Raw genomic sequence first — 20,423 nt, 5'->3', positions numbered from 1 at the left:
AAGGGACTACTGGGGTATGGTCTATCTAGGGTGGGACCTAATAGACTAGTGGCCTAGATTTTAACTTTTGATGGGACCCACCGATTCAAATTAAAAAACCTTGCACTCAAATTAGATGTAGAACTCATCACCATCATTCCAACCATATATCCTATACATGAATTTGATACTCATTGTAAAGTTATGACCGTCAAAAGTTAAATTACTTTTGCCATACTTTATCCCTAACAGAGTCTTCCTACCTAATTACATTCATCGTTGATCATCCATGGAATAATCTACCACTAGTACATCATCATAGAATAGGACGTTTGATGTGGCAAAAGAAATGCCATAACTATTACTGGCTTAACCTCAATGAAGACCTCAAAATGAGGTCGGTTTGATGGTCTTAGAGGCATCTTATCTATGATTCAAAATTCAATTTATATGCCTTATGTGTACATATAAGATGGAGATCTAATCACCTGCAAACACAACACTTTATAGGAAATCAGTACCATGAAAATGACTAGCCCTACAATGAAGATCACCCTCCTCAAAAAATAAGGCTAATCCATAAACTAGGTGGGTCAAACCAGCTGTATGTTGATCCAAACTGTTAGTTATACTCTGGAATAGTTGATTAAAGCGTGTGGCCCAGTTGATGGACAGACCGACTTGATTTTTGTCCCAGGTTTATCTTCATTGTTTGGAGCACCGCTATCAAAGTACTGATGTATTACACAAGTCCTGTGTTGGTAGGAAAGATAGTATTGTACCACAAGTTGTGGTACCATGAATCTGATACACTTTCCTTTTTTTATTGGTTGAGTAAGGTGCTTGATGCCCAAGCAAAAGCAAAATATCCATTGAAACGGGAGGGAGTGACGTCAACACCAACTAACATTACCTATCTTCAAGGGACATGTCTTAGAAATGTCACTCTCTTTTCTTGGGTTTTGATAGAACGCTGGTCCCACCTCGCAGCTACCATACAAGGCCTCGTTCCCATTTGTGGATTTGCGATCGACCTATCCATTCATTAGGTCCTCCACACTCGGTGACCCTGCTATGTACCCAAAATCAGTGTACCGCACCCTGCTACCGACCTATCCATACAAGTGTCATCCGCCTTTATCGAGTGACTAATATATATATATATATATATATATATATATATATATAATATGCCATGTTCAAAGTGTACTACCAAATGAATGGACCGGATCATTCACACATGCACCATCAAGGTAGATGTGAGTGGACACAAATTCTATCAGCAGAACCCTTTAATCTGATATGTGCACAACATAGCCTCCCATCTAATTTTCATCAACCAAACTTGGAGTAAGCAGATGAGAGTAGCTTTCCAGTCAGTGGTACCCCTATGGTACATGTGCCTGTGAGGTTCATGAATCCGAACCATCTAACTGGTGGGCCCGTCCATGGATCGCCCACTGTTGTGAAATCACTCTGATTGAATGATACTAGTGTCTGATTGATGGACACTTACACCATGAATCTGGACCATTGACATTTCTGAGGTTTTCACTGCCAATTTGTGGGCCACAAATGAACAGATAGGATTGCGTGTTTGGTGGGTCTTTTTCTACCATGGATCATCCACGGTAGAGTCGACTTGATTGATGTTCCAGCATCACCAACCATACAAGGACAGAGTGGAGATGAACCATGTCTTGTTCATTCCAAGAATGGCCAAAAAAAGATATGACGTACGTGAATGAATGAATGACCAAAGAAAGATTTAAGTCTAAAGTCTAATTCAATAGATTATTAAGCTTACGAAGAGCTTAATTTTCAATGTTAATCTGCCTAAGCTATTGTGACATGGGTTTAGCCACAGACGTACGGCCAGGATTTTTCCTCCTTTCTTCATCTTCCAATTCCAATTCTTGATTGTACACACCTCTCTAGTCAGTGATGCATGAACCATTCATCACCACCATTTAGATGCTGATGAGATCGGCCCTACAAGTCTGCATAAAAGTGCATCAATCCCTCGTGGAATGGACATAGCCTGAAAATCAGTCTGATTGAACAATCCCACCCGCTTCAATTGTCGACCATCAATTAGGCAGTTATGGATAAACCAGTCTGCAGTTCGAATTCAAGATGCAAAATCAGATGTTTAAAGTTCCTGATCAGCGTGTCATGCACTGCTTCGCCCACAATTTGGAAGGTGTGGATTGACATACATGTATGCAATATGTCACCCACACACTGTGTACTCACCCCTCGTGTATTGGATAATGAGCGTTGAGAAGCAATTGGGATGAGAGGTACGTATTTCCAAGCTAAGGAGCCCAATACATCGTTCCTTTCTTATGATTTCTGCAAATGAACTTGTTTCCTGGTGTTTTTCTTCTTTGGATTACGTGGAGTGTTTGTGAAGATGGAAACAAACATCACTCACCTATCAATGAAAATATACTAAAAACTACTAAAACGAGAATGTATCCATCAAAGAAGAGCCACAAGGACATGTGCGGGAGCAAATGAATCCCAGCTACAATAGACTAGACCTTTTTTTACGGTTTGGATTTCTATGTAGGGTCAAAGTGGGCTCATATATGACACCAACCATGGATCTCTGTGGCCCAAAATATTCATGATTGGAGCCTTTAAAATAAAAATAAAAATGGACGGTGAGAAATATGCTGGTCCGAGAGTACATTCGGCAGTAGTTGCCCATATGGTAGTCAATTCAGTCAGGGCGATTGAGGCGACCACAAAAGAATTTGGGTCTAATAACATAAGAAGAATGCTTAGTGAATTTGTGATGAATTAAGGCAATTAAAGGGGATGACACAGATGTTCAAACAGACTTGTTGCTCAACCAGATATTGGGCCTTGCTTGCATGACACGGCTCATAGGCTTAGCCTCCTTTTTAGCTTTTTGGGCTAGATCGGCCTGGTTTTTTTACTTTTCAGCCTCGCTGCATAACAGGCTGGACTGAACGGCTGCTTACGGAGCCCACAAGCTCTTATACTAGGGTTAAAAATAAGCAGTGCCTTGATGCCTGCCTAGTCCAGAATATTCCCTTTCTTTATTTTTTATTTATTTTTTTATTTTTTTATTTTTTTTTTAAGGAAAGAGATTTTAACATTGAAGGGTCTGGCATGGGCTCACTCTGGATGCAGGATCCAGACCAGCCCGAAATACAACCATCTTCTTTGGCGGGCCAGGTGCCGGCATTTTATAGTTTTTCCAACCAAGCAGGACCCATAATTGTAGTGAGCTCGCCAGTAATGGATCAAATCTTTTGTCCTGAAGCCAGGAGCCTGATGTTAGCTCACACAGGCTGGATTTCAACTGGCTCGATCTTGCTTTACCTGGTTCACTTGCAATCCGAGATAATAGCCTTTTTCTTCATGATCTAGATTTTTTTTTCCTTTGTTCCACTTTGAAGTGAACTCCCAAATTGAGTGGGCTTGGACAATGCCACACTCACCAGCCATGGATAGTTGGAAACACTATATAAGCCCACCAAACTACTACCTTTCAATTTTCTAACATCGACGGATGGGATCGGTGGCATCAACTTATCAAAGTGACAGTGACAGACGCATGCAATTAATTAAAAACAAAAAACAAAAAAAGAGACCATCATAGACAGCCCAGTTTGATTATTGAACCATTTTGGCTATAATTGATCTAGATTATGCATTCCCCCACCCAACGAGGGTTGGTTATAATGATTCAATGAAAGTGGACCTCATGAGACCCCAATGATGGTGGTTATAATCATCTTGGTGAATTGATTCTTGCAATACACGGGCAATTAAAAGTGGGAAACACATGGTTGATGGTCCAATGGAAATATTGGACATTTTTTTCTGGACGTTTATCATATGGTTCAGCAGCATGCATTCTATCAAAGCGATTGTTGACCAAGTAGGCAATCCAAGGGTACATACTGTGTTCTAAATGAATGCTTGACCTTTTTCCTCCGCAATCAATCCCAAGTTGTGAACCATCCATCTTACTAGCACTTTACTCAACGGGTAGGATTGGTGCAAATTTAAGTGGTTATGAGAGGCATGGAATATCAAAGTGCAGACATGATTGAACATTCTGTTATAACTAGTTTGAAATTTTCATTTTTGACTGAAATTCAGCATTCAGTATTGTTTGATGAATATGAATGGTAGCTGCCGAAACTTTGTAAATCACATGATATTGTTGTGAAATATAATTGTAAATTATATTTTCAAAAGGCCTTTATATCCTAAATTTCTTCTGAATTTATCAAGAAATTGTAATGACTTTTTAATTAGAGAACAACTTTGATACTCTTGCAGAGTATGATGGATGATATACGGGCACTTAGAAATTCCTTAGAAATTGCATAATTGAGATACAGGTAATTTGAATTTAAACTGTCCAAATTAAAGGGAGCCACTGTATATGTACCATGAGTCCATGACCCAAAATCTTTGATTGTGGGCAACTGGGAATCAAAATCCAGGATTTGTAAGTAGACTCGTTTGGTACTCATGAAATCCCGTATTTCCATTCTAAAAAAGTTCAAAATTCAAGATTTTCACCCATTTTCAATTTCAAGGGAATGCCTATCTTGCAAAATTCAGGATTTTGGAGTCATCTTCAACTATCTAACTACCATCTTCTCATCTCTTAAGGTATTTACATTCATTTACACTCACATTTATCTTTTGATAATGGAGTGCTAAAAATCAAACTTGTGCAATCATTATTTGGGCCATACTATTAAAAATAATAATAAAATAATAATATAAAATAAAATTGCTAACAACCTAAAAAAGAAAAATAAGATGTTTCTTTATTATGAAATCAGTAGCTTACTTTAATAAGTCACAAAAAGCTTGAAAGTGCTTTTTTTTAGGCATAGGTTATCATACAGTGGCTTCAATGTAATGATCATTTTATGTTGCACGAATATGTGATATTTGTAATATTCAAAGAGTATATAATTCATCACACTTAGTACTTGTATATATACCACCAAATAATTCCAAGGATTGAAGTACCAAAATTCAGGCTCTCAAACATAATTTTTCAATCTAAGATTTTGAAAGTTAATACCATGAAATAGAACTAAAAATGCAAGATACGAATATCATGCTCTTAAATGATCCTAAGGGCCTGTTTTGATATATATGAAGAAATTACACTTCTCCTGTCACCCATGAAAATAAGAAATTATCTACCATCCTTTACATGGAGAAGAAATATCACTGTTGAAAATTCAACTTGGTTTTGGGAGCTGCCACTCCTCCAGTACTGAGCTCAATGCTGTTTGATATCTATAGCCCCACTATTATGTACATGTTTTACCAACACTGTGCATTCACATTTCGACCTCATTTCAAGGTGTGAGGCCAATAAATAGGCAAATCCAAATCTCACATGGATTACAACACAAGAAACAATGGTTATTTAACACCCACCATTAATTAAGAACTTCTTAGGGCTTGTTGTATTTTTAATTATTTTTTATTTGCCATCCAATCTGTTGATTAGGCTGGAAAGACCTAGATGAAGGGAAAACACAAATATCAGCTTGATCCAAAACTTACATGGCCCCTAAGAGCTTTTTAATGGTGGGCATTCAATCACAACTGTTTCATGTGGTGTGGTTCCACTTGAGATTTGGCCTAAAATGAACTTGAAAAATGGGTGGACAGTGTGGATGTCATGATGGAGCCCACTGAACCCTGACCAGTCCTGGGCACCCAATCCAAGTCCAATTTAAATCTTTATGACTGTGTCAGCGTATTAAAGGAGGAAAATACAAATTCCAGGTCCATCGATTTCCAAACACCTGCTCTCAGTCATTATTAGGCGTTTACCACTTCTTTTCCAGTAATTACATAATATCCAACAGGCCCTTTTGAGGAATTCAAAAGGCAAATGAGGTTTCCATTCCACAGCAAAAACCAGCATATGATCGACCCAATGTTTAAAGGTTCTAGAAAGATACCCGTTGATAAAATGGTTGACCCACGACTCATCAAAGACGCACGTGTATGGAGAGACCCATTCAGTTTACAAGATGGTACGTGTGTGAACTTCCCATTGACATTCTTCTTCACGTCTCTCCTCATTTTTGCATCATTCATTACTAAAGTAGCAAGAATAGACCAACCACTAGATTCCTTGTCAAACAAACCTAAAGAAAAATAACATAAAAGTAGCTTTGCGTATCTAAACATGCCACGTGCAAACATGAAATACGTGTGTGTGATTGGAGCTTTCCATGAGTTTGGAAATAATGAGTAGACCTCCACATACTTTCACACTTCAATGGGGCCAAAACGTGCCAAGTAATTTGATAGTTTTTTAAACCGTTCATTTGTTTTGATATGTTGTGGCCCACCTAAGTTGTGAAATGGCCTGAATTTTATGCCAGAAGATCCAAACAACGTATCGTGCCTGATGGAAAGCTCAGATCTAACATGCGTGTCAGATGGGGATACACGCACCCGCGTGTAGATTTGTATGTGAAGTTAATCAAGCTCAAATAAAGAAAGAAAGCGTATGTATAGTATATATATGCATGTATGGTTTGGTTGTGTTGGTTGATAGGATTTTTATATGGTGGGAACATGGTTTTAGATGTTTGACCACATGTGGGTGGATCATTGATGACACGCTTAGACGGTCCTTCCATGACCTTTCCTCCGGTCTGCTGACTATCACCATTCACACCAGTTCAATTCAATTGCCGGCTAATTTCAAATAAACAACACCTTTATTCCAGGCAATCAGCTTACGCATATGGACAATTAGGATCTTCCTGAATGAAATGATCTCCATCTCGTAGACAGTTTATTGTAAGAACAATTGGGTGGACAGCCTGGGCCTGTCTTTAATTTCAATTATATGGCCTAATTATATCAGGAGCCGTCGTCCAATGATCCAACTCATGCGCCAGAAATCCCCAGTATGGGAAGATGTATAGTAGTATGATATTTCAACTTTTTATTGGTTGGATTGGATTCATCAACTGCGGCTGTACCCTCTCAGGTCTATATGTTGACCACCAAATAAAGGGACCATATTCTTTCACTGGGGGGAGATTTCCTACCATGTTACCCTCAGTATAAAAATCAAAGTGTTTGACTTGTTAAATCATTGCCCTACTTACACCCACTTTCATCCTTTTAGCACAATCATTGCATATTAGCTAGTTAATAATGGTTAATTTAATACACAGACCTATTAATATAGGAACAATAAAATCATTTTATGTCGGTCGAGCCATCCTGTCACGGATGCCAATCATGTCAGACATTTGCATCATTGCAACTTGTATGGACAAGGATTGGGTAATAACCTGCCTATGCTTATGCGTCAAACAGCCGGATTTGATTGGCAGCATGCCACCATCAAAGATGAGATCTAGTCAAGTAAGTACTCAATCAAATAACTTCCGGATATGCTTTGAGTGGGTTATATATACTTCTAATAGAGCTCTACTCAACAATCAAATCGCACAGCATCATATACTTGTGCCGTACACTCTTGCCCGGGTGGTTGACGCTCAGGAGTTTCAACTCCCGGTCAAGGGTTCGAGTACCCATAGGTGGTGAAATTCCACCAGCATGAGTGTGTGGGGTGTGTGTGTGTGTGTAAATAAAAAAATTAAAAATTAAAAATTAAATTTTAAAAAAAAAAAAACAAAACAAAACAAAACAAAACCTATATGGACATGAGTTGGGTACTACCATTGTGTATTGATCATGCCATGGATGACAAGCTGCTGTTAAAGTTGGAACCCTACTTGTGTACCTATTGAATAAAATAACTTTGAAAATTTCTAAGAGTAGTCTGCCATCCAATCAAATCCGATGCCTAAATGTCCAACCTGAATCTAACTTGTGTGCCTCATCACGTTGGCATGGACCGGTTGTTGATCTCAAGTGTAATGTTGGAGTGGAAAGATGTGCCTGCATGATAAGTTAGTGTGTGATTGACTGTACACTATTATTTTTCAATAGTTTAGCATGTGACTCAAGCCGATCAAATGAAGAAGGGTGTTGGATATTTTCAAAGAAAACAAGATAGGAATTTTAATATAAGATTGGGTAATTTTGTCATTTAAACAGATTTCACATGCAACAGTCCTTGCAACGTACGGTCATGTTGTTTCTTCTTTGTATGAAGCAGGAATGTATGTAAAATCAATTACCATGTGGTAACCTAGAGTTTAGGATAAATACAAAAGACAAATGCTCCAGTACTCTCATAGCTCTATGATGTATAGTGCTACAAGTTGGATTGGAAACTTAAGACATTTCAATCCAGTGATCTGGATTGTTCATTAGGTTTAAGGCACATTTCCTGAGCTACCTTGAAAACATCAGACTAATTTAACGAATAACCATTTGATCAAATGCCCTAAAAATGGATGGTCAAGATTATTAACAAAAAACAAGTGTAAGAAAGAATCTGACCCATCCATTTGCTAGGGACCATCATCAATTGGCTACGATTCTAGAGAATGCACCTTTGTTAGGCAACCGAAACCATTTCATCTGAGCCAATCCATTTTTCATTTGGCCTTATTTCTATAACCATCCTTTTCCCAATGCAGCGTCAAGCTAATTAAGTATGCTGTCTAAACTAAATTAATTAATTTTTAACTTATATTAAAGCTTAAATTACCTTTTTTACTTAGGTTAATCTGGTAAATATATCTTGCCTACTTAAAGCTTCACATCCCCGTGAGATTTATTTATTTTTGTAGATTTTACACTTCCCTTTCTACTTTTCTTATTAAAGGAAGCCGCACCTGATAAATTGTCCACATGGAAGATTGGGCTCCAACAATGAATGATCAACATCAAAAGTGGAACTCACATGATAGATCGCTCGTATTGATATCGGTCTACATAACGGATAGTCCACGTCAAAGGTCCACCTCTATGACAAATAACCCACATTCAAAATGGGCAGGTACAATGGGTTGCTCACTTAAAAGGTGGGGCCACAGTATGGATGGTCCACCTCAAAGGTGAGCCCCACCTGACGGGCACGGGACATTCAAGATGGCCCCCACATGATGGATGGCCCACCTCAAGGTAGTCCCACATCATGTACAATCGACATGGCCTACATCCATGGTGAGCCAAACATGATGGACAACCCATATTGAAGGCAGGACCCACATGATGGACAATCCACATCAAAGGTGGGGTCCACAAGATAGGCAATTAGTAATGATGAGGCCCACATGATGGCTGATCCACATCAGGTTTGGGGCCCAAATGAAGGATGATCCACATTAGGTGGGGCCCACATGATGGACGGTCTACATCAAAGGTTGGCCCTAATGATGAAGTGGCCCATATCCAAGGTGGACCCTGCATGATGGACTACCGATATTAGAGGTGGGCCCCACATGATGGACAATCCACATCAAAGGTGGGCTCCACATAATGGATGGTGGATATTGAAGGTGGACCCACATGATGGACAGTGGATGTTGAAGATGGGCCCACATGATGGACAATAACATTGATAGTGTGCTCACATGATGGATGAACCAGATCAAAGGTGAGCCCTACATAATGGATAGTGCGCATTAAAAGTTGGCCCCTAATGATAAGTGGCCTATATTCAAGGTGGGCCTGCATGATGGACAATCCACATCAAAGGTGGGGCCCACACAATGAACCATCTGTATCAAAGGTTGGCTCCACATGATAGAAGGTGGATGTGAAGGAGACGAATCAGACTTGAGGGATAAATTAGAAACCAAACATGTTTTCTGGCTTTCAAGTCAGGGAACCACCATTGATTCTCCGAGACACCATCGATTCCTAGCCATCCAATAAATGGACCTTTCCTCGATGATTGCAGTCATTCCCTTCCCGCCGATTAAAGGTTAGAATTGTGAAAAGAACATTTATTTTGGAATCTAGCCCATCACTTTTAGCCAATTAAATACACAGTATTTAATCCGGGCCGTGTGCCACTTTTATGATATAAACCAGAGTCAACACATTTAGTTTCTAAGTGTGGGCCATCCGCCGTGGGAGCCTAGACGGACAGCACCAAGGCAAACTTTCTTGCCACGTGTATGGGTGAATACCACGGAGCATGGGGTTTCAAGGGAGATTGTGGAGGCCGGCAATATGGCTTTTACTAAATGGGACTGTAATCGTCTGCAACGAACGCGGATTGGGTGCCACTCTAGAACCAGCCAGGTGGCACAGTCCTGATTGTAGGCCCACCTTCATGTATGTGTTGTAAATTAACACCGTACATCCCTATTTCAGCTCATTTCAGGGCATGGTCCCAAAAAAATGAAATAGATACAAATCTTAGGTGGACCACACCACAGGAAATAGTGGTCATTAAATGCCTATTATTAAAGAGGATCAGTTGGATTAAAAAAATCAAGCTAACTACAGCAATAGTAACAATATATAACTGTACCTCTTAAGTTCATATGCTTTAGCCAGCCTGAATTTTGGGTCAATCTTTTTTTGTGTATACCCTTTGGCTTAAATGACTCGTACTCATCAGCGGGTCTGATGAAAGATAAACAGCATAGTGGCTTTGGATTAGCGTCCCAACTTCTCCTTTTTTTTCTTTTTTTTTTTCAGAGGCTGATTCTCTTTCTGCCATCGAAACCGTTTCTAAGTTCATTCCCATTGGTATGAACAGAAAACACAAAAAAACGTATCTAGATAAAAAAAAGCATTTGTGGATATACGCATGTTTCTACTATGGTTATTCAATGCCTGCTGTTTCCTCTCGTGTGGCTCACATGAGTCTTGGATCCACCTCATCTTCTAATGCATGACTTAAAATTAACATGCAAAACGGAAGAATGGAGTTTTCACCAACATCATGGTGGGCCCCGCCTATGTTTCCAGCGCAGGAAATTCGGCATCCTTTTTTCCTGTGATGTGGCCAACAGAGTCATTCGACTCTGGCTGTGTTATTTTGTAGCAGGGCCTACACTCAAGGAGCGCACTTGGACTGGACTTGTCGCCCACTTCTGCGTCAGTTTCAAAGGTTAAGCCGACCGTACAGCTTGGCGCCAGCTAACTTGCCCAGCAAGCCAACCAGCTGACCAACCATATTGTCCAACGTCCTCGTTTTTTTTCTTTTTCTTTTTTATTTTTATTTTAAAGATAAAAAAGTCCAACATCCACTTCGTTTATGCTAAAATTTGGCTCACTTTTACGGAGCTCCGAGCACTCAGACCGAGCTTGTATCCTGCACAAGAGGAAGACAAATGAGACCATGGCTAGAGTAAGGGACCCTCCGATGCAAAAGTCCGTATATAAATCTAGGTCTAAGTTGAGTACAGCAGGCTTAGGGTGTGAGATGTTGCGTGCCTGTTTCTGTCATTATGTCCATTATTTATACCTTTGGATTGAAGTGAACATGTCCGTCAATCTCGGCATGATCTTTGCCATCAAGCGGAAGCTGCGCATATGCTGATGTCAGCCATTACCCGGATATTATATACCGGACGACGCTCCAGTCATGCGTTACTAGACTTAATCCTTTAGCGTAATCTTCGGCCACGTTCTCATCCGAGCCGAGCCTTGCTCGTGATCATCCGAACTCATGATCCATGTCCGGAATCAAATTAGTTCAGATGCACTGCTATCAGTCCAAGGCTCTATTCAACCTCTGTCAAGTCCGGCTCATATTTTTCCATAACACAGTTAATCCACAACACCAAAGTTCTGTGTTCCTACTAGATTATACATGTATAATGCAGTTCACCCATCAACTCATCCGCTACATCTGCAATTCGCGTGGGGCACGCCATGGCAACAATATAAATGTATTAATATTGTGCCCCACATCATGGATGACCAACATCAAATGCAAACCTTATATAATGAATATACACATTAAGAGTTAGCCTCTAATTAAGAATGGCTCATATCTAAGGTGGGCTTTGCATGATAGACAACTCACATCAAAGGTGAGGCCCACACAATGAACCATCCATATCAAACGTTGGACCACATGATGAACTGTGAATGTGAGGGAGACGAATTAGACTTGAGGGATAAATTGGAAACCAAACATGTTTTCTGGCTTCTAGTTGGGGAACTACCGTTAATTCCTCATGACACCATCGATTCCTAGCCATTGAATAAATGGACCTTTTCTCAATGATTGCGGTCATTCCCTTCCCACCGATTAAAGGTTAAAATTGTCAAAAGAACATTTATTTTGAAGCCTAGCACATCACTTTTAGCCAATTACATACCCAGTATTTAATCCGGGCCGTGTGCCACTTTTATGATATAAACTAGAGTCAACACATTTAGTTTCTAAGTGTGGGCCAGCCACACTAGAACGGAGAGCACCAAGGCAAACTGCCTTGCCACGTGTATGGGTGAGTACCACTGAGCACGGAGTTTCAAGAGAGATTGTGGAGGCCAGCAATATGGCATTTCCTTGATTGTATGGGTTAATCGGAACGGAATGGTCTGCAACGAACGCGGATTAGGTGCCACGCTGGATCCAGCCAGGTGGGTGTGGTGCTGACTGTGGGCCCACCTTGATGTATGTGTTGTAAATCAACACGGTCCATCCCATTTTCAGCTCATTTCAAGGCGTGGTTTCAAAAAAAATGAAATAGATACAAATCTTAGGTGGACCAAACCACAGGAAATAGTGGTCATTAAATACCTATCATTAAAATTTTCTTAGGATAACGTTTATTCACCGTGCAACCAGTTGATAAGGTCACATAGACCTTAACGAAGGGAAAACACACCGAAGAAGTTTAGAAGTGGGAATTCAATGCCCCCTATGTTGTCCACTTGAAATTGATATCTGATTAATTTTTGGAATGATGTCCTAGACCGAATTGGCAAAACTGATGGATAACGTGGATATGCCTCACATACACAGAGGTGGGGCCCACAGTCAGGGCCACTGGATCCAGGTTGCACTTAATCCTCGTTTAAATGCAATATTTGTTTTACCCATTGGGTGCAACAGTCAAGATGTGATAGATGTACAATTGGCACTTCCACCAGGTGACACCCTTTTTCTTCATTATATACAAAAAAAGGATTAACTGGATTAAAAAATCAAAAAAATCAAGCTAACTACAACAATAGTAACAACATATGGCAGCTGTACCTCTTAAGTTCGTATGATTTTGCCTGACTGATTTTTGGGTCAAACTCTTTCGGTGTATACCCTTTGCCTTAAATGACTCGTACTCATCAGTGGCTCTGATGAAAGATAAACAGCGTGGTGGCTTTGGATCAGCGTCCAATCCTCGTTTTTTCCAGTTCATTTTCATTGGTACGAACTGGAAAAGAAAAAAAAAAAAAAGAGAAAACAAAAAAAACGTATCATGATACAAAGCATTTGTGGCTATATGAATGTTTCAACGATGGTTATTCAATGCCCACTGTTTCCTCTCCTGTGGCTCATATGAGTCTTGGATCCACTTCATTTTCTACCGCATGCCCTAAAATGAACACGTGAAACGGATGAATAGAGTGGATTTCTCACAAAAATCATGGTGGCACCACTTATGATCCACTTCATTTTCTGGCTGTGTTATTCTGCAGAAGGGCCTACACTCAAGGAACGCACCTGGACTGGAATTGGTGGATTTACATGTCCCCCACACTTGTGCGTCATTATCAAAGGCCAACTAACTTGCCCAGCAAGCCAGCCAAAAGACCGACCATATCGTCCAACATCCACTTCATCCGCAACACCAAAGTTCGGTGGGCCCACCAGATTATACATGTGAAATGCAATTCCCCCATCAGGTCATTCGCTAGATCCCCCACCATGGTATTTATCTTTCATCAGAACCGTTAATCATGTTGAACTCCTTGAAATGAACTGTTGATAAGAAAATAATCTGACCTAAAGAATAGGTGGGCCGCATCGAATTCCCTTATAGGATAGGGGACCAATTTATCATTTTTTTCCATTGGTGTAGTCCAGGTGAGTATCTTACTGGGTTGATCTTTTACTTGTATGGTTAAAATAACTTTTCTCACCTAATAGACGGATTGGATTTACAAATAAAAAATGGTGGCCCTACGGAGCTTGGATATTTGACGCAACTGCATAAAGAGGTGTCATAGGGGATTCCGGTCAACAAGCAACTTCCTGGTAACCGGCGCGAAGCGAGCATCTAGCTAGCTGACAGGACAGACCGCGTAATCGCTGAGGGGTGATGAGGAAAATCTCGGTGGAAAATCCGCTAACGGAATTCGTTTACGACGGCGTCACTCGTATTCCCAATCTCTCTCCTCGTGCACTTTTTCTTTATAAATTCACATCCCTGTCTCCTTCGTTTCCCATTCACTTTCATTCTCTCTTTCTCAATTTCTCTCTCAGCTGCATATGGGTTCTTGCTTCTCCTCAGAAACTGATTCCTTTAATCCCTTGACTGCCAAAGTCATCTCCGTCGATGGCTCTCTTCGTGAATATTTCGTCCCTGTCAATGTTTCCCAAGTCCTCCAACTAGAATGCCCTACCCCAACCTCCTTCTTCCTCTGCAACTCCGACAAGTTATTTTTCGACGATTACATTCCGGCATTAGATTCGAAAGAAGAGCTCCAGGAAGGTCAGATCTACTTCATCCTACCGGTCAGCAGGCTCCAATACCCTCTCACGGCTCGGGAAATGGCTGCCCTGGCGGTGAAGGCGAGCGTGGCGCTCATGGATGGGTCCAAGAAGAGCAGACGGCGGCAAAGGAAAATCCAAATATCGCCAGTCTTTAACGAGAATCAGAGCGTTGGAAGTGAAGATTTTGATGGAATCAAGAGATTTGGAATGGAGGGGAAGGTTAAAGGTCATTTGAGATCGACGTCTGTGAGAAAGATGCAAAGAAGTGCGTCTCGGCGAGCGAAGATTGGGTATCGTTCTTTTAGAGCGAAGTTGAGCACCATCCATGAAGGATTTGTTGCTGAGTAAAAATTACAATAATTTTGTTTTTTTTTTTTTTTTTTTTTTTTTTTTTAAAAAAAGGCTTTTTTTCATCGTTTATTATTTTTTATTTTTCGATTTTTTTTTTCCTGTAAAAAGAAAAAGGATTAATTTTTTATGGGTTATTAAATTCTTACCCATTTTGTTCGCGTTTTGTGATTTATTTTTCATTTTGTGTCTGTTAATATTTATTTTTTATTTCGTCTTCTGAGAATGGCTCAAATTAAATGGCCTTTGTTTAACATCAGAAACCGGGTGGCATTGAAAAGTTTGTGAATTAGAACCCTCACATTCATTTCAAAAATGAGGGAGACCGGAATTTGCCTTAGGGATTGTCTACATAACAGAAAAATGAGCTATGAACGGTTTCATTAGACTACATTGAAAACGATCGGATGGTTGAGATTATCTAACAACTGAGAGTTTTGGGCTATTATCCATCATGTGGTGTCCACCTGATCAAATGTCTCAATCGCCATAAATGTTTGGGACAAGTGTGAACAAGATAGAGCGCACGTCTCAATTGCATTTCTCTCATTCTATTTTATATTACATTGGATGCGAGATTGTATCGTAGTTGCAGAGCCATTACGAGTTTATAATAATTTTAATAATAATAATAATAATAAATGATGCTACGTGATTTGGTCCTAATTGGAAATTGACCAAGCGTTCATAACTAACTAATACTATAAAACCTATAAGTGCCACATCAGCAAGTTCCCTGTTCTATTCGAGAAGCTTCTCGCGAAACTCAATCATCTTGATGAGCACACATAGCTTTGGGTTAAAGGAGAGGCATACAACCTCGGGATACTGTCAAGTCAGGTGGTGATACGGCAGCCATTTTTTACTTTGCCAACGTGTCCTATATGTAGAGTATACTATCATTATCAGAGGTGGGCCACATAATGCCAATCAACCGCTAGTAATAATGTTCAGGCCGGACTAGCCACACATCAATATCAAGTGAGTCCATCAGACTGATTTTGACACCAGATTAATTATCATCATTGTGTGGCCCCGGCCCACATTTTGTACAGCGTTGGCAGCACTAAAATGGGCTTACAGTAACTCAGGCTACAACACCTGCATATGATCATTTTAGCCATAAAAATACATATTACTTGATGATGTATAGCATTCAAGAGCCCTGGCTATCTCCATTATTTTGATACAGTGGAAGAGTGTAATGGTTGATGCTCCAAAAAAAAAAAAAAAGAGGATGATGTTCAAATATGTTGTTTTTTCAAGCAAAAGAAAAAGACTAGAGCACTTGCAAATTACTTTTTTTTTTGAAAAAAAATGATTAGGTGACATACAAGTAATACAAACTAATTAAACTGTCAGAATGATGGGACCCATTATAGATTTGTCATGAACAAAACGTCCGTTTTATTTGGTTTTTAATTGGTGGACATTTTAACAAATAAGTGTCTTGTGTATCAACAGAGGTCAGAATTAATGTTTACACCAATCTGATTTTGTGACTTGTCCATAGCGTAGCATTTCTGAGTGACCGGCTATCAATACATACTAAGTCAGAGTATATTAAATAATGCCCAGATTTGTTTGTCCTGAAATTAGGCTGTCAGTGGGCTGGTGCTGGTCAGAGCAGCGTGCTCCCAACCATAGCTTAACTCGAGTCATCCCGGATTTTTCAACCTGCTGCGTCCACCCTACGCTTACACACCCACGTGTGTGCACCATGGCATGCGTACTATTACAAAATTAATATACTTTATTTTTATGGGATGAGCCTGGTCAACGGGCTTGCAGGCTGCGTGAAAGTTCTTCAGGCCAGCCTGGCCATTGACACGTACGCCTACCTCAAAAGGTTAGCCTAGCTCATAGAGAAATTGTTACCTGTGGAAATTTAAAAATTATGAGGGAGGTTTCTGTGTGCACAATAATCTCCCATTCAGTGTGTACACAGCTACCCTCATTTAAAATGCATTTCAAATTCCTGGATTCCAGCCAACCCACCATAAATAGTGGAAATTAGATGCACGTGCTCACTGAATTTCAGTAGACACTGTGTGCACGGTGGTATTCTAAAGTTAATGTTATATTTATTTTTTAATTTTTTTATAACTGGTAAAGAAAGAGAATAAGAAATGAAATTCATCAATTGAGATCGTCGTATGAACGCATACCGTATAAAGAGGTGCTTTGATAGGATGAAAGTAGTCCAAGTCAATAGTCAGCGCTAATAGCTTATCTCATTTTTGTAGGTAACGAGTCATGAGCCCAAGCCTTCTCGAAGTTCAGCGCCTGTCTTTATTTCCATTTTCTGGTCCATGTATGTTACTGCATGCATTCAATGGAGAGGTATTTATTTATTTAATTATTTAATTATTTGTATTTATAAGGAGGTGTTTGAGATGCACACATTTGCCAGCATTCGTTAAAAAGGCTAGGGATCTGACCAACTTTCCCTGGGGAGCCTTTGTTTGAAACTGGCTTCAAAACTTAGGATACTCCAAGGTGAGGTGGTGTGGTTTATAATGGAACCCTAGATCACATACACGTCTCTACCAGCTCAACTATAGGGCCCCGGACGGTTATGCACTTTGATGGGACCTACCATTTATATTATCTAGACAGAGAAGTGGTGGACTGGTCCATTCGCATGTAGGCTACATTTAGTAAATGAATGGCTCTGTCTTTTTAGTGTTGTAGATACTTCTGAAATTAAAAATAAAACTTAGAAATCAAAATAAACTTGAATAAGTTTGACATATTAGATACATTGTCTTTAAAATGTGATTCACCATCTCTCCTATTTGAATAGAGATCGTTGTTAGGTTGTTGGCGAATTACTTCTAAAATATGACAAACCTTATTTAACCCTGGTTACAACAATAATTAAAGGACCACCTTGGAAACTCAGTTAAAACAATCATTTTCTCGTGTTGGCTCACTGAGCAAGTGTTTAGACTCAAAAGCTTGTGAGTTCGAGAACTCAGCATATTATAATCTTAATGAATGAGAGAGAGAGAGAGAGAGAGAGAGAGAGAGAGAGAGAGATATTGTTCTTGTTTTCTTCCAGAGAAGATCACTTGATTCTAGATTACTTTGGATATAGAGGGGTCCATTTTATATAGAGGGTGTAAGGTTGGTCTTTGTGACCGTCTTGCAATTAAGTAGCTACCCGTTTTCTTACCCTTTCTGACCTTTCGCACTAATGAGAAGCTAGTCATTTTTAGATCGTTTTTAGATCGTTGGCATTAATCATATCAAATATGTTTCTAGCCATTCTTTGCATCGGATGGTTGTTACTGACCGGATCATGTTTCCAGAAACCTATGTATGCTGGCCCCAACACCCTGTCCATTCCAAAAATATCTATATTAGCTTGCCTACACTTCACGCCTCTTGCAACCTAACATGATGGTTCGCGTTAAGTTGCGAGGGAGCGATTAAAGTGAAAAGTGTGTCACTAACACCTTTACAATCACATTGCCTCATTGCTTGCATACACGGAATCCAAAAGTCTCTCATTTTGCTCCAATTAAACTATGTTCGCAATAGTCTATAAGCACTACAAAACTCTCATTTCTAAGCAACCTAAGAAGACAAAAGAAAAGGCTGACTTTTTCAAACTTTTCAAAGCTTTAAAGGTAATTAATATCATTTTTTTTAATTTAAAAAATCATGTGCATTTTATTATTTATTTTAACCATCACAGTAAAGAATTTCTCAACATTTGGTGTGTGTGGCTACCTTCACAAAGGACTAGCCTTTTCTTCTGTTGCATCATGTACAAGATGGGCCGCATATCATGCAGCGAGGATGCTACTGTCACTTGTGTACTTGGGCGCCGACTGGATACTGACAAGGTCACCAAGCTCTATGGACCCACCATTATGCATGTGTTGTATCCATACCGTCCAACCATTTGTAGAGATTGTTTTTGAGATCCAACCTATTCATGAGTTAACATAGAGATAGATGAAGTGAAAACAAAAATATCAGTTTGATCGGAAACTACCGTGGCCCCTAAGAAGTTTTGAACGGTGGATGTCACTGTCCCTACTATTTTCTATGGTGGGGTCCACTTGAACTCTAGATCTATCTAATTCTCTTTGTAATGCCATAAAACGATCTTTGTACAAATGGTTGGACGGTATGGATACAACGCATGCATCATGGTGGGGTCCACAGAGCTTGGTGACGTCGTAGGGATTTGGCTACTGACCTTGTCAGCATTCAATCCGCGCCCTGTGTACTTGTGGCGGCATGTAGAGGTGCTTGTAGAGAGCTGCGTACAGGACTCACCGACCTCCCTTCATAGATGGACATTTTTAGGTCGTGTGTGTGCCTCGTGAATGTTCCTGATGACTCCTGGATAGAAAAAGGGGGTTCATGAGATCAATGGTTTTGATCAACGGGCTAGATTCAGACGATTTGGCCCCATCAGGACATTAATTAGTTGTAGTGATGTATGAGGATCCTGTACTTCCTCACTGTAGCCACGCATGAACCATACACGGTATATTCCTTTTGAGTTTGAACAAGTGTAATCCGCCATTCACTGATCAGACCATTTGTTTGATGGGCCTAACATGCGTTAGACATACCCCAAAAGATCTCAAATTTTTTATATCCTTGTCAGAAAATCTGGGCTCTGGGCCTGTGGTTGTATTTCTATTAGAAACTTTATATTTGTGTTACCCAATATTGAAAGAGGACAGAAATACCCATCCGAGGTGATTTTAAGTGCAGGGTCCACTCGCAGCTGGGCTCAACGAACTAATGATCTAGATCATTGAAACAAGGGCCCACGTTGACATATGATATCCCCTGTGTATCTGTTGGATCCTGCAACTCAGTTTATCAGTTGCCAATGCCAATAATAATAAATAAATAAATAAAACAATCACTTAGATTATTAAGGTGCGCGGATTGGGTACCACGTTCCCCCACTAAGACTAGCTACATACGGACGGGCGTGTCAGGAGATGTGTGGGGGCCACCATGATATCTGTTTTCCATTCAACTTGTTCATAAGGTCATATAGACATGTACCATGGGAAAACATAAATATTAGTTTGATCCAAAACTTCTGTTGCCCCCAAAATGTTTTCAATGGTAAACCTTCAATCCCTACTGCTTCCTGTTTTGTGCTCCACCTGAGCCTTCAATTTTCCTCCTTTTTGGGTTCATCATTCAAACTGGATGAACGGCGTGGATAAAACGTATATATCACGGTGGGCCCCACAGAGCCCCTAACAAGACTGTCTATCTCTAGCTAGGGCCTGGTGGGAGCGGTACCCAATCTGCGCCGATTATTAAGCTCATCTCTCCGTACATATGCGTGGGCTCCATCCAATCGATTGGTGATGATTAAGTTCATCGTCCCATACATAGGCGGGTGTGTGGGATTTGAGCCTTCCATAAGGTTGGAAATAGTGCCTACATCTTATGCCTAAAAAACCATATGATTCAGCTTCTCGTGTGGTTTGCAAATTTATGGTTAAAAACT

At 40.0% G+C, this 20,423-nt stretch overlaps 1 protein-coding gene across 1 annotated transcript; it reads left to right on the top strand.

Moving 5' to 3' along the window:
- The first annotated feature begins 14,350 nt into the window (after positions 1–14,350).
- LOC131223942 (uncharacterized) lies at positions 14,351–14,923 on the top strand. Its single transcript, XM_058219541.1, has one exon. It carries the CDS (start codon positions 14,351–14,353, stop codon positions 14,921–14,923), a length of 573 nt encoding a protein of 190 aa, XP_058075524.1.
- Positions 14,924–20,423: the final 5,500 nt, after the last annotated feature.

Source organism: Magnolia sinica, chromosome 13 (genome assembly GCF_029962835.1).
Source record: "Magnolia sinica isolate HGM2019 chromosome 13, MsV1, whole genome shotgun sequence".
NCBI classification, from domain to species: Eukaryota; Viridiplantae; Streptophyta; class Magnoliopsida; order Magnoliales; family Magnoliaceae; genus Magnolia; species Magnolia sinica.
The sequence above is the reverse complement of the archived record's forward strand: the minus strand, read 5'-3'. Positions and strand labels throughout refer to the sequence as shown.